The 18,229-nt window shown below is 39.2% G+C and overlaps 1 protein-coding gene across 4 annotated transcripts in view; it reads right to left on the bottom strand.

The window, feature by feature from the left end:
* Positions 1 to 776: 776 nt before the first annotated feature.
* The window catches only part of arhgap21a (Rho GTPase activating protein 21a), a 102,140-nt gene continuing 84,687 nt past the window's right edge, over positions 777 to 18,229 (bottom strand). For all 4 annotated transcript variants that reach the window (XM_079602708.1, XM_079602706.1, XM_079602707.1 and 1 more), the window contains 12 exons: positions 17,710 to 17,774; positions 17,474 to 17,622; positions 15,092 to 15,234; positions 13,927 to 14,085; positions 13,730 to 13,808; positions 13,471 to 13,544; positions 13,287 to 13,376; positions 12,734 to 12,859; positions 12,586 to 12,627; positions 10,589 to 10,694; positions 6,092 to 6,123; positions 777 to 4,408 (listed from right to left, as the gene is read on the bottom strand). In XM_079602708.1, coding sequence (XP_079458834.1) covers positions 2,798 to 4,408; positions 6,092 to 6,123; positions 10,589 to 10,694; positions 12,586 to 12,627; positions 12,734 to 12,859; positions 13,287 to 13,376; positions 13,471 to 13,544; positions 13,730 to 13,808; positions 13,927 to 14,085; positions 15,092 to 15,234; positions 17,474 to 17,622; positions 17,710 to 17,774 — 2,676 coding nt within the window. In that variant the 3' untranslated portion in view covers positions 777 to 2,797. The remainder of the gene's footprint in view (positions 4,409 to 6,091; positions 6,124 to 10,588; positions 10,695 to 12,585; positions 12,628 to 12,733; positions 12,860 to 13,286; positions 13,377 to 13,470; positions 13,545 to 13,729; positions 13,809 to 13,926; positions 14,086 to 15,091; positions 15,235 to 17,473; positions 17,623 to 17,709; positions 17,775 to 18,229) is intronic.

Below are 18,229 nucleotides of genomic sequence, written 5' to 3'. Positions count from 1 at the left end.
ATACTGGGAATTGAAATTCTTGTTCTATGTAGTTACAGGGTAAGTACAGTAAAAATACATATAATCTAATACCGCTGACTCAGAAACCCTATATTTGAAAAACAACTTATTATAGTTGGTCTGAAGCGAGTCTACAATATTGAATATCTAAAATATTGTATTTTTTCTTACAAACACCTATCATTTCACTGGCAAAATGTGCTACTCTCTGTCAAGACTTTTGAAATTAATAGTTGATCAAAATGTTTTTTGAATTAGGTTGTTTTTCAAATAAAGTTTTCAGAGTCAGTGATATTAGATTGTGTATGTATTTTTATTGTACTTACCCTGTAACTACATGGAACAAGAGGGTAACAAGCACCACTAGGCAGTGTTGTTCTCACTAAATTGCTCCCAAATGTAAGATTGTTGTATCATAGTAGTAGAATAAGTACCCCTTAGTTCTATAATACTTACAGTATAAATACATTTTAATAATAAATAAATAAAAATGTAATTCTCCTGGTTGTTACCCCTTTATTCCCCAAACTTAACATATTGTTCCCTTATACTTACGTGTAAGTACTTTATAGGTACATTAAAATTACCCAAAGTTATACTCCAAAACTTCTTTAATTACGCAGTACTTTCCGGGCTGTAATCTAAAGCATTAGCGATATTCTTAGGGAAATAATAATAACACTAACAATAATAAAGAACAGGACTGTGTCCAACTGAGTGACTGCGAGACCTCAAGTCTACATTACATACACTACCAATGACAATGAGAAGACGCTGACAAAGATAATTTATTTCCAGTGTTTTTGTTTTCTTTGCAGTTGGGAGTCACACATATGAATATTCAGAGGTAAGATGAAATCGGCAAACATAATTATGACGTCAATCATACTCTTCCGAGGAATCACATGCTGGCTACACTGGTCAGCTCGGACAAAATATGTGACTTTTTAACAAAGGTAATATACACAAAGAAATATACACATTTGAGTTATTGCCTCAATAAAAGACCAGGGTAAAGACATATCCAGTGGCAAAGCACGAAATGACTTAAGACTATGATGAAGCAGTGGAAGCGCAGGGTCTGCTTTTGCATCGTTTTGTATAAAAATTTATTTTTCTTCTTATTTTTTTTTCTGATAAAATTCAGTCACTCATTCACAATACACATTCCATATTAACAAACAACAAAATGAAGAAATGGCACCTTTCCTGTCACCAGAACCAGTTGAGAGGCACTTTTTTGTAAAAAACAAAACAAAAACAATTCCTTGTAATTTCACGACTTATTTGCTGTCAGTTTGTAGTTTGCATTTCAAATGGTTTAACATGACAATACCAGTAAGCCTGGTGCTACAGATGTTCAGGCTCTGGCGCTTTCTTTTTAGCACTTACTTAAACAATCCTGTAGAAATATAAAAAGATTTAATTATTCTTCCACATTTATGTCTGGCTGTTATGATGCACTGTAAAAGAGGTTTCCACAGCACACAGCTCAGAAAACAGCCCATATCAGGGCTAACCTTCAGAATAAAAAAACAAAAAAACAAAATACTTCAAGTACAGACATTATTTACATTTTTTTCACTAATTAAAACTGCAACAAGCAATTTACGTGTTAGTCAATATAACGGCAAGCATATTACATTCTTCATATGAGTAACATCAGGAGTTTTCTTTTTTGTCCTAAACTTGGACAAGATGCCTTTTCTTTTCCTTTGATATCAGTATCCTTCAGTAACAGTTCCGCAAATGCATGTCTGTCCAAAAATTGTGCTGTCGCAGCAGCAGAGGCTGTCGGTAAACATTGGTATTGTACAGCCTCTGAATATCAGGCCACTTCACCGTCATGCATATATTACTAGCTTTCAAGAAAAGATCTCCAGTACTGATCCAAAAAAAATAGTCAGATAACTCAAATTCGTTAAAATTACTCCAGTTACTTTTTTATAAGCCTATACATATAGATATATACAATTTATATTTATAATATATATTCATATTTATAGATACTTTGTTTAAAAAAAAGGACAGGGGGATGGAAAATAAAGGTGGAGTAACCTTAGCTCTAAGTACATTCATTCATTTTTAAGGCCTGATCACACCTAGTGATGTTTGGCATGAAAATTGATTGAAAATATTGATTTTCACATGTGTTTCGTCTTTTTATACCAATACATAAAAATGGCAGGTTAAATTAAAATGTAATCTAACAGTGGGGTGTGATTATATATATATAAAAAAAACTGAAATACCCCGGTGACCCAGGTACATAAATCGCTGAGCAACTATCAGAATTTGACACCCGTTTGTCACGAGGAAAGAAATTCAAACAGTATTTACATGCTTTCAAACAGCCATTCAGATATTTGTATTCGCTAGGATGCTTATCAAACAGAGGCAAGAGACCTGGTTTTGGATTCTTCCTCTGCTATTCACTGCCATTTGGCAAAATAGTCTCTTTGTAAGCACCACCAAGTCACCAAGTTTTATGTAAAAGCAGCGGCTCTAGAAATGTGACCAAAAGCGCAAATCTTAATGGTTGGCCAGTTTTCTGTGAAGTGCGGTGGAAAAGAGATTAGAACTCTGTGTAAGAATTCTGTCACACTGACAGCATGCAAATGTTCACGTCGGTCTGAACAGATGCAATAACAGTTAGTGTCAGTCTGAACAGATGCTGTTTATTCAAATGAAAATGTTTATCGCACCCAATTTTCACACCAAACACTCATCTTGGTTTGAACAGGCCTTTACACACACATTATGAAACACTTACACACATGCAGATGATTCTTTTCTTTTAAAGATATTGGTAGAATCGTGAGCGCACCACTTGGGCTCCTGACAATTTCTGTGGGTGAGCATCAGCTCCAGAATTCAGGCTGTTTTTGGATTTGCCCTTTGACGTGCCTCCGTTTACTTGTTCAGAGCTGGATTGGGGGCATGGAGTGGCAGAAGGAGTCAGTTGCTCTGCACTCTGCACACCTGCATGGGTATCTCCCGCTTCTGTTGTACGTATCCCAACTTGACCTTCCAGCTCTCGACTGGTTCGACGATGCTCACAAGCAATCCAGTCCCGGATAGACAAGTCCTGAGAGTCGCACTTGGGTTTAAGGCGCTCCACAGCGGACAGTTCGGCACCTTGGTCCACCCCGCCCTGTTCCCTCCAGTCATGAATGACATCTAGTTCAGCAAAATCCCGCTGGCCACCCAAAGTATGCCGTCGCCGGATGCTCTTCTTCTTACTACGCGTCTCAGTAGAGCGGGCTTTCTGCGTGCCAACACCGAACATATCATCAGCGGAGGCGCGTAGCCGGAACTTGAGTCTCTCTGTGATTTTAAGATGCCACGCTGGCTCAACTCGGTCCGATTCAGTACGCAATGGGGCACTCAGACTGCTGGTGGAACGGCCTCTCTTCATCACTTCCAGAACTCGAGACAGTCTATTTGATTCATTCTTGCTGACCCCACCACCAGCTCCTGCCTCCACAGATGAATCGCTGTCCGTCTTTTGTCGCAGGGATCGCCTCCTAGACAGAGAGTCGCATTCTATCAGTTTATGGGAGGGCAGCAAGCGGCAAGCTAGTTTGGGTGTGGTGTTTCCACCATCTTCTGTGGTTGGTATGTCTAGTCTGGCGATGCCAGGGCTAAACATTGGGAAGTCACTCTCGCTGTCCGTTTCCATTGGTCGTCCCTCACTGATGAGCTCACTGCGCTCGTCATCTGCCTCGTCTCCTCCCCGGCTTTCAGTCACAGACTGCACCTCTGGGCTCAATGTGATGGATTCTATTCCCGTCAGGAAGGTGGTAGAGGAAGTGGTTGAGTAGTCTGAGGTAATAGAGCTCACCTCTGCAGTCACTGAAGCCCCCCCATAAACTAGTAATAGCTCAGGGGCCGGGGGTGTTGTTGTGCCCCATTTCCGAGGTCTGGTTCTGGGTACAGAGGCTCCAGAGCTCATGGTGCCCAAGTCTGAGGTGGTCTCATCTAAATGTGAAGAAGGATCCGAGAGGGTTGATTTGGGAGGACCAGAGGTGCGGCGGATGACACCGGGTGAACATGAGAGCTTGGGCAAGGGGGAGAGTGTTGACAAGGGTTTGTCTTTCATAAAGAAAGAGTTCCTTTGCTCCTTCTTGTTCTTTGGGGTGGACTCTGCACTTATGTCGTTGTCTCCTACAAGGGATTTTCCGCATGGGCTGGACCTGCCTCCCTCCTCCTCCTGGCTTTGGTGATTCTGCTTTTGAGTTGGGTTATCCTTCTTGGTGAAGACAATATCAAGGTCGTCATCAGAGCTGCTGGGTTGTAGCTTCTCCTTGTGCTTCTTTCGTTTGCGGTTGGCCGCAGCAAAGATGGAGGAGACTCGTGGCTGAAGGAACTCGCGGCTGCAGTGGTCCTTCCCTGATCCCCAGGAGCCCTGGACACAAAAAGAAAGAAAGAGCGACAGATTCAGTCACAAGGAAAACAAAACAACCATGTAATCCAATGAGCCATAAAGCACTGAGGCCTAGCGAGAAAACATGGAATAAAAAGCCCAACCGCTGCCCTTAGAGGTGGCTAACCCAGAGTACTCCACCTGCTTCTCTGATAGCAGCACAAATCAGAGGTTGAAGGACTGAACATAGAAAGAAACATTAGAGACAGTTACAGAGCTCCAAATGAGGCTTCTTTTTCAGAACAGCCACATAGCACAAGCAGCACCCGCAACCCCAACAGCAATGACACATGGAAAAAGCTGCATGGGTTGCATTTGAAAATAAAGCTGGAGCCAGATGACAGAAAAGGGAATGGGAATCGGAATCCATTTAACGGTTCTTCTAGTACTTTTGAGGAAGCACCAAATATGATTATAACTAAACTGTACAATATACTGTATTTTGTTTTATATTATTAGTTTTTTGTTTAGTATTGTAAAAATACTAAACAAAAACTAATAATTTTGCAACAGATTTTCTAGCTTTTTAAATGTAGTTTATTACAAGAAGTCTACAGTATGTCCAATGTTTATCTTCATATTAGAAAATACATACTAATTATTGTCATATGGAACACTTAAAGCTGCAGTCGGCAAGTCCGGCAGATTGAGGGGACTTAACCAAAATGTTGAATGTTTACAACTCTCATGCCCCTCCCCCACCACCACTGAGCCCCTCCCATTGAGTTTGTGCTCCTCAGTGCGTGTGCACCAGCTCTTCAGCATCGATCAACACCATGGAGTATTCTTTCTTTTCCTTGGTTGTCTTGGACCTCCTAGCTCTGGCTGTTAACGGAGGAATTGTAAGCTTGTTAGTAGGTTTTCTCTCCACCATCACTCTTCGTACAATCCAACACACCTGCGAACTTCAGGCGTGTGCATGTGATATTGTAACGTGCGCGAGGGGGAGGGGGATATCTGTGGCGTGTGCACAAACTGTGATTGACAGATATCACACAGCCCTGCGTTGATTGGACCAGAAGAACTGGGAGCGGTGGATTTTTGCAAAACAAATAACAGGCTCTAGGTGGATGTAGAAGCGTGTTTTTTTTTTTTTAAACGGGCTGATTTATGTTGTTCTGTCGAAGCATAGTGTCGGTTTCAGTGAATATGATCAAAAAAATCTTGCCGACTGCAGCTTTAACATAGCAATAATACTTGTTTGACAAAGTGATGACTTCATTCAGTGAATGCCAGTCTTATTAATACAGTTATTAATTCAGTAACTGACAGTGAATGTGCTGTTTTAGACTAGTTTGAGAGACTGATTCATTAAATAGAAAGGTATGTGTCAGACATTCAAGCTTAGTTGAACCTCATGAAGATAATAGTTGTTACTTTGGTTAATAGTTTTCTAAAAAACGGTTCTCGATTCCCACCCCTAGGCAGAAATGCTTAATGCACGTACTAGCAACAATTCATATCCCCGTTACACTGAATGCAGTGCATGTCCAAAAGCATGACATGATGGCCTCTGATCCATCTGTCCAATGTCTTTAAGATGGCAACTGGCTCTCGGGTGCTACAGTGGGAGTCGTGGAGCGTGTCAGCCTGGTGCAAGAACTACACTCACCCAGTATACCTGATATATCAGAAAAGTGGCCACAGTCCAAGAATCAAACTCACCTTAGATTTAGCGGAGTCACTGGTTGGTGAATCTGTGGAGTAAAAATAAATATAACACATGGTTAGTGGCTTGTGCATGTCCTCATACTGATCTCAAACAAACTGATATACAGAGAAAAGGTGATGAGTAGAGAAACATATGCATTAAGAAAGGTTGTGCATGACAAGGAGAGCGCGGCAAACAAGGAAAGAGAGGTATGGTGAGCAGGCGTGCATGCAGACAAACAAGCGAGCGATGTTTTGTTGGAACGCTCATATGTGTATTCACCAGTAGGGAGCAATCTTTCACGAGTAGGACCATCCAGCAAACACAAACAATATAACATGAATCTGGCACAACAGGAATGTTTGTGGTTGCAAAAGAGATCAGCTGAACTTGATGAACCTCTTTATGAAGGAATAAGTGCAACTAACAGGATGCATGGAGAGTGACACAACACCACCGAGTACAGATGAAATGATAACGGTCTTGCAGAAAGTGTCAGTGACGGATATCATTGAGTGATATTTATTACATGACCTACTGTATATGAACATCTGATTCTGACATACTGAGATCCTTAGAAGCAGTTACACAGAACCTTGATTATCTCAATGATAAGAAGAAACCAGACACATTTTTAAAGGGGTCATGACATGAGAAACCAAATTTGGCTTGGTCTTTTGGTATATAAGAGGTCTTTGTACCATTAAAACGTCCTGCAAGTTTCATAGCTTAAGACGTCCTCCCCATTATAAACGAATCATTTATTTAACCAAGCTCTAAATACAGCTCGTTCTGGATCCATGGTAAGAAGTGACGTCACGGTACGAAGTGACGTACCAGCGTTTGCATATGACCGCCTCCAGCACAAGACAACTACGCTTAAAGCGCAAGACAACTACGCTCATTTCGTATCGTTGTCGCGCCCGCGCGCTGCGCGGCTCACAAGTGTTCAGTCGACGGACAGCGAGTGGGTCTGTGTACAGGGAAATTACGATGCCGCAGATGTCCTGTTCCTGGCTGTGGACAAACAACATCTTTGAATACGCTGCGAAGGATCCAGTCGTCAGGGAAAGATGGATGCACTTTATTTTTTGCGGACGTCTCAGTCACGGCAGTGTTAGTTTAAGCGTTTGTTCTGTACATTATAAGGATGACTGTTTTGAGCTTTGCCAGAAAACTGTTGCTCAAAGATAAGTCCGTGCCGACTATTCTGGGCTCAACATCGACGACGCAAACTGTAAGTAATGTATTTAAAACTTTAAACTACTTTTTAAATACGCTGAAAGATCCAGACGTCAGGGAAAAATGGATGCACTTTATTTTTTGCGGACGTCCCAGTCACGGCAGTGTTCTATACATTTGAAGGATGACTGTTTTGAGGAAAAAATCCCAAAATGATGCTGGCTTTGCCAGAAAACTGTTGCTCAAAGATAAGTCCGTGTCGACTATTCTGGGCTCAACAACGACGACGCAAACTTACTTTTTACCATGGCTAATATAAACACATTTGTATAAGAGAATCTTGAAAATATGTAGCCTTTCTAGTAGACATGTGATAGAAAATTAAAAATGTTGCCTTATCATCAATGCTGCATCTTCAAAGATGGCCTGTGCGCATTTCTGTCTGTGGTACACCCTATCATTTCATTGAAATTAGTTAAATAATGTTAAACTGTTAGCAAATTAAGCTATAGGATAATTATGCAACAATAATCCGTTTTCAAGTGTCTCGGGTTAATTTTTTTTTTATTAATTCAAAATAGTTTCACTTTCCATGTGGACACGGGCTGATCCAGTCTTCGTTGTTGTGGTGATGGTTCATTTTCCTCTGATTCCTCATCTGATTCCGGCTCAAACATAATAAGGTTTTATCATTGCAAGAGCCATCGCTTCGCATTCATGCATCACCCGCTATTAAACAGTTGCGCCGAATCCGCACAGGTTCTGGCTGGGGGCGTTAATAATAGCTGCATAGGCACTGACGTTAGCCAATCATAGCAGTGGGCGTTAACACTGAACTCTTAAAGGGGAAACACCCCCAAAACAGACTGTTTGAATCAGAGGATGAGAAACAGGGTGGGAAAAGGTCATAAATCACTACATTTTAAAAGTTTTTTGTAAAAAAAACTATAGTAATACTATAATTGCACCTAAGGGAACATAATAATAAAATAAAAAAAACCATGTCATGACCCCTTTAATTCTCTGTATATTTTAACTAGAACACAACAAGAATTTAAAGTAATCAATACAAGTTAAGCTCATCTGTGACATCCTGTGTCAGTTATCACAGAAAATAATTTTGACTCGTCTCTAAGTAAAAACGCATTACCAGTAACCCTGTAAACATTAAAATATACACTTATACTTAATATAGACCTAAATTAACCCTGTAAACATTAAAATATACACTTATACTTAATATAGACCTAAATTAAAATTATTCTGGCTATATACATAATATAGGGATATATACATACTGTACATTTTGAACCTACCGTACATCTTGTTCATGTTAACATGTATAATGACGCATAACCAGAAGTTTTTTCTGTATATAACAGTAATCCAACTGACAAAGGCCCATTTAGACAGCTTTACAACTTGAAAAACACATATATGTATAATAACTTTAACAAAATACAAGTTTCACATACCTTTAAACCATTCCCCATTAGACTTCCATTCTAAGTGCATTACAATACAATTTTACAGACAAGTCAAACTTATTTTCTGCATGTCTCAGATGCTGTCCACACAGCTTAACTTGCTTTGAGCCAGGAATATTTCTTTAAGTGGGAAATTTTGCATTTCACCAATTAAATCTACAACCCTTTACACTCAAGTGCTATGTGCATGATGCAAAAATGATAAAAAATGCTCATCTACATTAATCTGGATGCGATAGACAAGGGGGGTTGGATGTTTAATGACAGTGCTGATTCTGGTCTAATGTGTGCTGTCGTGACCGCAATGAAGACGAGACACTCACGGCATGAACCAAGGTAAGAAGTGACAGGGGTCAGAGAGGGGCTAGCTACGCAGAAAAGATGACACTATGGGAAGACAGAATGCCAGCAAGGAAAAGTTAAAGAATTGATTCACTGATGTCTTTGTTCCCATTTCATTTTCCATGGCAAAGACTACTGATTTTTGGAGGCTTATTCTCCTGTGTCCAGCCGAGCCCCCCTGAACACCCCTTGGTGGTGACAAATGGTATGACCGAGTGATATTCAGAGCCGAGTAGCATTACCATGCTGTCTCTCCGTTTGGCCAGCGTTCAGAGAGAGAGAGAGAGAGAGACAGAGGGGCGAGAGACGGCGAAGAGCCTTTGAGACAGCAGCACTGCTCTACGCCAGGTAAACTCACAAACCACTCACGCCCCACAGAACCCAACACTTCTGATGCGCTTTCCCTTCGCCCTTTTTTGCTCTCTTTTCTCAGTCGCCCACATCATAAAATACGAGGGTGTCGGCAGACTAGGCAGCTACACTGCGGGCAACAGTCCTCCCTCTTCCTACAGTTCCAGCTGCCCATCACGGACACTATTGAGTCCATCAGTGACATCACGGTGTGATAGACTCCGCCCACTTGGCCTGTGTCAAGATCAGTATGTGTGAATGCTGGGAAAGCCTTTAGGACACGCGACAGAGGGGCACTAGGGACAGAGGGATCAGAGATTGACAAGCATGCTCTGCGGTTTGGCCTTAGCAGTTAGCTTGTTCTCTCTTGGAGAAAGAACATGACGTGTTAGTGCAGAAGTCAGCAGAATTACAGAGACGACTCAGTGGAGTTTGGACACGTAGAAAAAGAGACATACACACTAAATGGTTGAATCTCACGGAAACGGTCGTATTTCTCCCCAAAATAAAAAAAAATTGCATTTAGTAAACTATTCAGAGACCATTAGGGTGTTTTACATTTTCTAAACATTTTTTTCAAAAATTCTCCTTACAGTAATGCTTCTGAATATTCTTAATTGGCATGAATTAAGAATGCAAAAAAATCTTACAATGTTAAAAATAGCCTTAATTTACTTTTTGCAATATATATATATTTTCTTTCTTTTTTCCCTTATTTTTACGTGAATCGTGACAGTTGACATGTTTTGTGAGATTCACAAAACAGAAATGGGATAAAGACAGAAAGTTTCCAAAATTGACAAATTAAATTAGGTAAAGGATGGAAAGTAAACAAATCATAACCAAATAATTTAAGATCGCACCAAGCAAGCTAATGTAGGCAAAAAATGTATAACATTTTGCCTCACAAACTCACACAGGCGTTGTAATTAAGCCATAGCACAGCTTTTGTTAAAAACATAGAGAGAAGCTGCTTCTCTTCTCAGAAAAGCAAAGCAGTTTTCATCAATATGAAAAACAAAGTTTGAACATTATTGTAGCTGTTTTAGTTCACATGACAAGGTGTGCTCTAAAACATAGTTATACTTTGCAGCAGGGTGTAAAAGGTGAGCCCGTGGCAGAGAGGGTCCAACCAAGGGCGCATGTTACCTGACACTTCCCCGGGAGAGGTGCCTGTCCGGCCGATGTTGGTCAGCAGGTGGTCGATGTTAGGCACAGGCTGCGACTCCACGGCACTCTCCTCCTGGACTGTAGTCTGAGCAGACATACAGAAGAAGAAAAAAACGTTTCACTGAAGAGTAGCAATGGCTTAGACAAAGTAATGAAAGAACAAGAAGAAACTAGTTTTTACATTTTCTGAAGAAAATGTGAGTGGTTCTTGCTTGTGCAAAATTCACTTCTACGATCTGGTGTTTTGGGTGATTTTTAGTGTAGGAGTTCTGGGTGGATGTTAGGTGCTACTTTTTTTAAAATGAGCACATCCACATGAGTTTAAAAGCCCACTGGTGTGCCTGGGCGCTTTGTATAATGCGTTGACGTAATTTCAGGAAACTAAGGCTCCTCCCCCCTTTCAAATAGCCAATAGCGTTTAGTTTGCCTCACAGACTGCAAGTCGTACTTGACAGCACCATGGAAGCGAATCCGAGTGCTGATGATTGGATTCAATAGTAGAGGTGTGAATAAATTCTAGCCATTTCATTCTTAACCAACGTACAGTTGGAAAACGGAATAAAACTTGAGCGTTTGAGCAGCCGAACACACATCTCCACCCCATATTGCTTCGTGACGTGTCAATGGCCGCTTTGGCCAGGTGGTATTTATAGCAGGGGGGCGGCCCGTGGGGCGCTTTAGATTATAGAGCGTTTGATTGGACAGAAGATGTGATGAGAAGCTGAAGTCCGCTGTGATGTCATAAAAATCTGTAATCTATTTTAGCGAGAGATTAAGTTATGAATGGTTATATCTCCTAAATGCAAAATTGTGTCATTGTTTTGGAACAAACCAGCTTATTCATAACCTTAATGCTAACATATTTATACTAAAAGCTACAAAACTAAAATTTTGATTTCAGCGGGCCGTTAAGTTACTTAGGGTTAGGGGTTTGCTCAAATCCATTTTCCACTGTCGGGCCAGAGCGAGCCAGGGCTAACAGCATGCCGGGTGAGGCCAGTAGCCTCGGACCTTGAGCCACGAGGCCAAAACCAAGCTGTGTTTCCACTGTTGGGCCAGCAGCCTCACAGCGCTACCCTAAAACCCGCCCTTAACACAACACAACGTCACACAACCCAACTGTTTCACCAGCAGGGGAAACCTAGTCGACTGAAAACTAACTAGTGCACATCAAACATGCTGAATCAAACTGTATGTATCATCATCCATGAAATGATGCGTTCTGAGGATGTTTGAGCGATCTCTCCCTTCTCACTACACGGTTATCCCTTCAGCCAGAGCAGCAGAGGGAGCTCACGAGCAGAAAACAGTTGTGAGTTTTATGAGTTACGTAATTTATGACATACACAGATGCAAAATCCGATTTCAACAAAAGTAGAGGAAAGAGAGATGAAACATGAAACCAAATAAATACACGATTATAATCATAATATGCTTTGTCTATGTTCTTCAAGCAGTCTCGGGTATTTTCTATAATCATATGTGTGTTTATATTATGGTAATGGATAAGTTGCTTTTAGCACCGCATATATATGTTTGCCTCATACTGTGATCAGAATCCCCATCGGATCACAATCCGAAGGTATTTCACATACATGCTGGTGTCTGTAAGTGACTTTCGAGCTGAAAATTGTTTTAAATGTCTTTAATGTCGAGGTTGGCTGCTATCCTGATATGAAAACATTGGAAACGAGCATTGGTGTTGACTCTTAAACTCCGCCTCTGTTCATGACTACTCAAGCCCCTATTGGCTCACTTTGGTATTCGGTGAGCCAAAAATCCCAGGCTGTTGGCCCCAATGAAGCACCGACAAGGCCCGATCAAGCCCCGGAAGTGACAGTGGAAATACGACTTGCCCAGGCACGCACTAGCATACTCGCTTTTGGCCCGACAGTGGAAACACAGCTCATGATGCCTACCTTAGCAAACACATCTAAAAAAGGATAAAACAAATAATAATCTGTACTAATACACACCGTAGGCTCCTTATCACCCTCCTCAGTGAAGAACCAGTCATACTGCAAGAGAAAACACCAGACTCCATTCAGAAGTGTTTCACCAATGGTCAAAAACATGACATTTAAAAGTTACTTTCTTTTCACATGAGAAGAATGAAGAACTCACATGCTGAATGAGCGTTTCTACAATCTTGTATTGGTCTGGCATGTGTGTCACCATGTGAGTCATATTGTCTTCAGATGTTCTCACTAGTGTTGGGCCGAACACAATGGCCAGATTACGTGGCTCCATCTGACAATGATAAATGAGCAAAATTAGACAAATCTCCCTTTTCATACTGTATATGAAAAACAAAGTTCAAAACAAAAGTGTTCACGTGCCTTCTTGTTCCGTATCTGTGCTGGTCTTATTGTGTATGATGTACAGTAACTCTAAAAATGACTTTCCTTTTTGTTTGACGTCACCAAGCCCTTTTAATTTTCAGCTATCCTCTCCGACCAATTTTTGGTCAATACAAATCTTTGGAATATACTCTTTTTTTTCATGCATAAAATTTTTTTTCACACTTACCTTTAAAAAAAGAGCTTGAAAGTAAATATATCCATCACTGAAAATCTGGCAGAAAGCTTGCGATCTAAAAGCCCTGTATTATGTGTTCTTTTCCATTCTGTTTTGAAACGGAAGCGCACATTCTGTGTACATCCCAAAATATTTATACCTTGTTTTTTTCGGAATTATCAGCCACAGTTTTGAGATGTGCCGAGAGGAACTTCAGTGTTTCATAATGATGATCAGGCAACTCGTGAAGCTGAAGAATGAGAGGTTTAGTCAGGGCTTCCATACAATACAGAGATTATTACCACTGAAAACTAATTTTGTTATTGAGGGAAACTGCTGCTTACCAGTCTCTTGATCACTTTGAGTCTCTCTACAGGATCCTCTATTCTGTTGGCATCAATAAAGTCTGCATACCTATCTATAAAGGCCAGATCATGAAGGAACATTATTTCAGCTGTGTCAGGTTTTGAAGTTGCATGTCTATTTCACTCACAGCCACTAGATGGCAAACTATACAATTAATGTTGAGCAAGAGAAAAATATATAAATACAATATGAGTCATAAAGAGCCTCAAGCAAGGGAATTCCAACAAAGACTTTTACCGTTAGTGAAGAGGGGTTCAGGAAGTTTCCTGAAGAAGGATTTGAGTAAACTGCTGATCACATTCAAGTCCTTCCATTTCTGTCCAAGAATAGAGAATGTATTTAAAAAAGAAGAAGAATAGGAAGGAGGACCTCAAGCATAAAGCAGAGAAAATGTTAGACACTTGAACTAGACAGAGACAGAAATATACACTCACATCATCCTGAATATCAATGTCACCCATGCCCTTGTGATTGAGCTCTTCCTGCATGATGGAGATGGCAGAATTGTTTCCTGGCACTCTGTAAATGCCTGTGTATTCCAGTCCTCGTTCCTCCACCAGGTTACAGCACACTTCAACTATCAGAGGGACAAACTAAAACACACAAAGTTCAGTCAAATTAATACCTGCAAGCCAATATAAACCCCTGAGACTGCACGCCATATGAGAGTGTGCTGCTTACATAGACAAATATGACTCCAAAATCAGCAGTATGAAAAACATATCAGGTTCCAAATGCAATTATGTCCATCCCACACACTTAAGTAAACAATTACTCTTTAAACATTATTAAACACCTACAGCTAAAAATATCACAACGGTAGAGAGCTCACTCCCTTGTGGAAAAATTGTTTAATTGTACTGAATGTGCACTTGAAGTACACTTCAAACCTTAAATGTATAAAAAAAACTGTACTTGCAGATATTATATGAAATGAAAGCTCACTGTGTACTTTAAGAGAATACACTTTTTAATGGCTAACAGTTAAGTACACTTTCAAAAATTGCACTCTCTAATAATGTCAAATTAAACATTTTACTTTTATATATCGTATATTTTAAATCATTGTTTTAATAATAATTTGTCACAGTTTAAAAAAGTATCTGATGTGTTGACTAAAATACTAAAGCACATGTAAAGTGCTTGATTATAACAGTAGTGCTATTCAATAATACATTTACAGTTAATATAGTTTAAAAGTACTAATTGTAATTGTAATTACAAAAGTTTCAATAGAAATGTAATTAAAGTATATTTAAAGTTTACCATAAATGCTTGTCAGTACATTTGGCAGTATACTTTAACCATATTTCAGTGGCAATATAATTGTGAAATTGCATATAAAGATGTACATAAGTGGGTCAAAAATGCTCTCTAAAATTCAGCTAATGGTATTTAATATAAATGTAAACTATAATATTAATTTACTTGCAGTTAACATGCAATTATGGAAAGTTTTCAAAACATTACATTCAGTTCACACTTAAGTGTATTATTATAGTATGTTAAAGCGTACTTATTTTCCACAAAGGACAGTTTTAGGATGTCATTGACATCAACAATGCCGAGTGAAACCGTAAGAGAAAGAGAGAGTCTTACTCTGTTGTTCTGAGCAGGAGGACAGTCATCTAGTCTTACTCCAAATGTGACTCCAGGAGACGGTTTCCTCTCAAATGGCTTTCTCATCAGTCCAGGGATGCCCTTCCTCCATGTGCCCTTATCCTTGGGTGGGCTGGTTTCATCTATTTACAGACAATCATAATAATAATGTGTTAAAGAAACATAAGCACCTCAAACCTAGGAAGCTGTCTACCTAGCTCTCTCTATACACCTTCTAAGGCAGCATCCTACCCGAAAAGGAAACTCATAAGCGACTGATTTGCAATGCTCTACAACTGTTGATGGTCATTCAAGTGCGCGACACAAATAGCAGTAATCAACAGCACTAATTAAATGACTTGTGACTCGTTTACAGCTGATTCCAGTACAGTTTTATGTTAGCATGTTGCTAAGCTGACATCAAAGAACTAGCGGAGCCAGAAGCTTACAGATGCTCAGCAACTGCCAGACGTTGGCTGACTGTCTGCTTAGAGACCTAAAAGGCAGGGTAGGAAATTGTGAAGAGCCTAGAAATCCCTTATGAAAAAAAAAAAAAAAGATTTCCCTATATATGATTGATCAATATATGAAATGGTTCAACAGTATATTTGAAAATATAATATATTACACTATATTGAATAATACATAAGGAATTGCCACTTTTCATATATTTAAAAATATGTGACAATATATTTACTAATATATCATAATGTATGTAAGTTTATATTCAGTAATACACTTCATAATATATCAATGTATATGTGATCAAATATGTTACTGCATGTGTAATATATTTTAGATATATTTAGAAATATATAATGTAATATTTATTTGTATTATTTACATTATAAATCATATTTTCAAGCTAGTAAACAAAATCACAAGCACACCTGCATGTGCTAAAGTGTTTAGCCAAGAGACTATCACTGTGCTGAGGAATGCACAGCCATTACTTTTAAAATATAGTAATTAATAATTATAGTCTTCTTAATGCTGCTCGACCAATCGTCAACCGAACCAAAGGCTCTACTCTTCAGCACAATGGTAACCCCAAAAACTCAGACATACCAGAAAACCTTTAACATTCCAAAATAATAAAACATTAAGCAGATCTTCCCCTATATTAATATTGAGTAAAACACATGAAATAACGCTTCATTTAAACATTTACTCTCCTTCAGCAGTCAGAAGCAAAGCATGCTGGGAACTAGAAATATGTTGTAACTCATTCCGTGAATGTCTGTGTGTATGTGTGAAGATACATTAACATTTATATGGGAACATGTATGTGCAATATGTACACAAAAACAAAACAAAAAAACTTTGTGAATATTACATGTAATGCTATTTTTGTCTTCATTTATGCATATTTTTATGTATTAATATATAGCCATACATGGTCAATGCATATATTGCAATATATAAAAAATATAAGCACTAGTTTCCCATATAAGGAAATGTATTATGTGCTATTTCACATTATATTTTGCAGTATATTCCCATATATTTTGTTCCGTAAGTGAAAGCAAGTTAGCTTTGAAAGCATCCAATTGGATGACATTTGTTTTGGTCCTGAGGCCTACATGATATGTTTTTATTTTTAGACCATTTATATTTTTGATTGCTATCAGGATGTGAAGAGAGTTTCAACCAGTATAACAAAAAGTGTTTATAAAAAAAATTAATTGCCTACCCTGCTTTTAATAAGCGAGAAAGTACTTAAAGTTGCAGCAAGCAATTTATAAGAAACAATGTTGATATTTGAAAATCAACCCAAACAAACACACACGTCCCATCATTGCAAGAGTGGATTTATTTTTGTCATAGCTGAAGCAAAGCAAAACAAATAAATAAAGTGAATATGATGAACAAACTACGAGAACTAAAAATGAACATACAGTAAACAATACAAGCAAGATATTGTTGTTCATCAGCAGCACACTAGCTCCAGACAAACAATTACACCAAAAACTGTCCTGTTACTATAGCTAACATTACAACAACAGCATACCTTAGTTCTGTGAAACATAGTCTCTCCAGCACTGGAAAGTTTTTCTAATATTAATAACGCAGGTCTTAAAGCTCTTGCCTGATCAGAGGGATATCACTGGAAAAAAAAAGGATTCTGACAGTTTCTCTTTTGTAATGTCTCTCAGCTATCTCTCTTTCTACAGTGTTTCTTTAAATCTCTCTTCCCCCATCATGAGCGTATACTACTGCTGATTGGCTACAAGTGTGTTGTGGTCCACTTTCAACAGCGTTTCTCAGAAATAGCTTACTGCACCTTTAATACACACAAGTACTGGACAACATTTTTGTTGATACTTAAAAGTACTGAATAAAATACGAAGAATCCAGAGTTAGTGCCATTGATGCTGTTACCTTTGTGCATGGCTTTCCTGTCGTGGTCCTTGTTTGGTGAGTGAGGACTTGTGGCTTTATTCTCGCCCTTACCACCCAGTAATGTCTGCCTGATGCTCAGGGACTGACGGGAGGCCTTGGGCGAGGGTTCTGTCTTACTGCTGGGTGGACTGCAACACACATAATCCGAGTCAAGATCTAGATAAAGAAGAAGTCTACAAAAATTTGATGGGAATTCTCCCCTTCTTCCTGCTTACCTCATCAGAGTGTTGTACTCCTTTATTTTCCGGTTGATGAGGTCTGTGCTAGTAACAGTCGCATTCTACAAAAGGAAGAAGGCAACAGAGAGAAGGCAGACAAAAGTGAGTGGATTAAAATGTAAGAGGGGAATCCCCAAACACACCAGAGGGCTTTTGGATAACCCTGTGCTGCTATCAAAAGAAGACACCCTATAGTGAATATGCCATGTTTTTCCTCAAGAGTTACTATTTCTTACAAAAAAAGCCTTAGGTTATGTTCAGCTATTGTAAAAAGTATCTTTAAATAGGGCCATGATTCATGAGGAAGTCCAAAACATCCACCATATTGATATCAGGTACTAGACTTGGATAGACTTACCCCGCACCACTCACGTCACTAAACTAAACAGCAAAAATGACGATTGTTTAACATAAAAAAAATAAAAAAAAGGTTTCCCGTCAGCCTTTGTGATCCTTTGGATTTAGATTCAGCTATATTGTTTTTAAAGTGTTGTCTAAGGAGTTAACAAATTAATTT

This window comes from Phoxinus phoxinus (assembly GCF_949152265.1).
Source record: "Phoxinus phoxinus genome assembly, chromosome: 24".
In the NCBI taxonomy this organism is placed as follows: Eukaryota; Metazoa; Chordata; class Actinopteri; order Cypriniformes; family Leuciscidae; genus Phoxinus; species Phoxinus phoxinus.
Note: the sequence above shows the minus strand (reverse complement) of the source record. Positions and strands in the feature narration are given on the sequence as shown.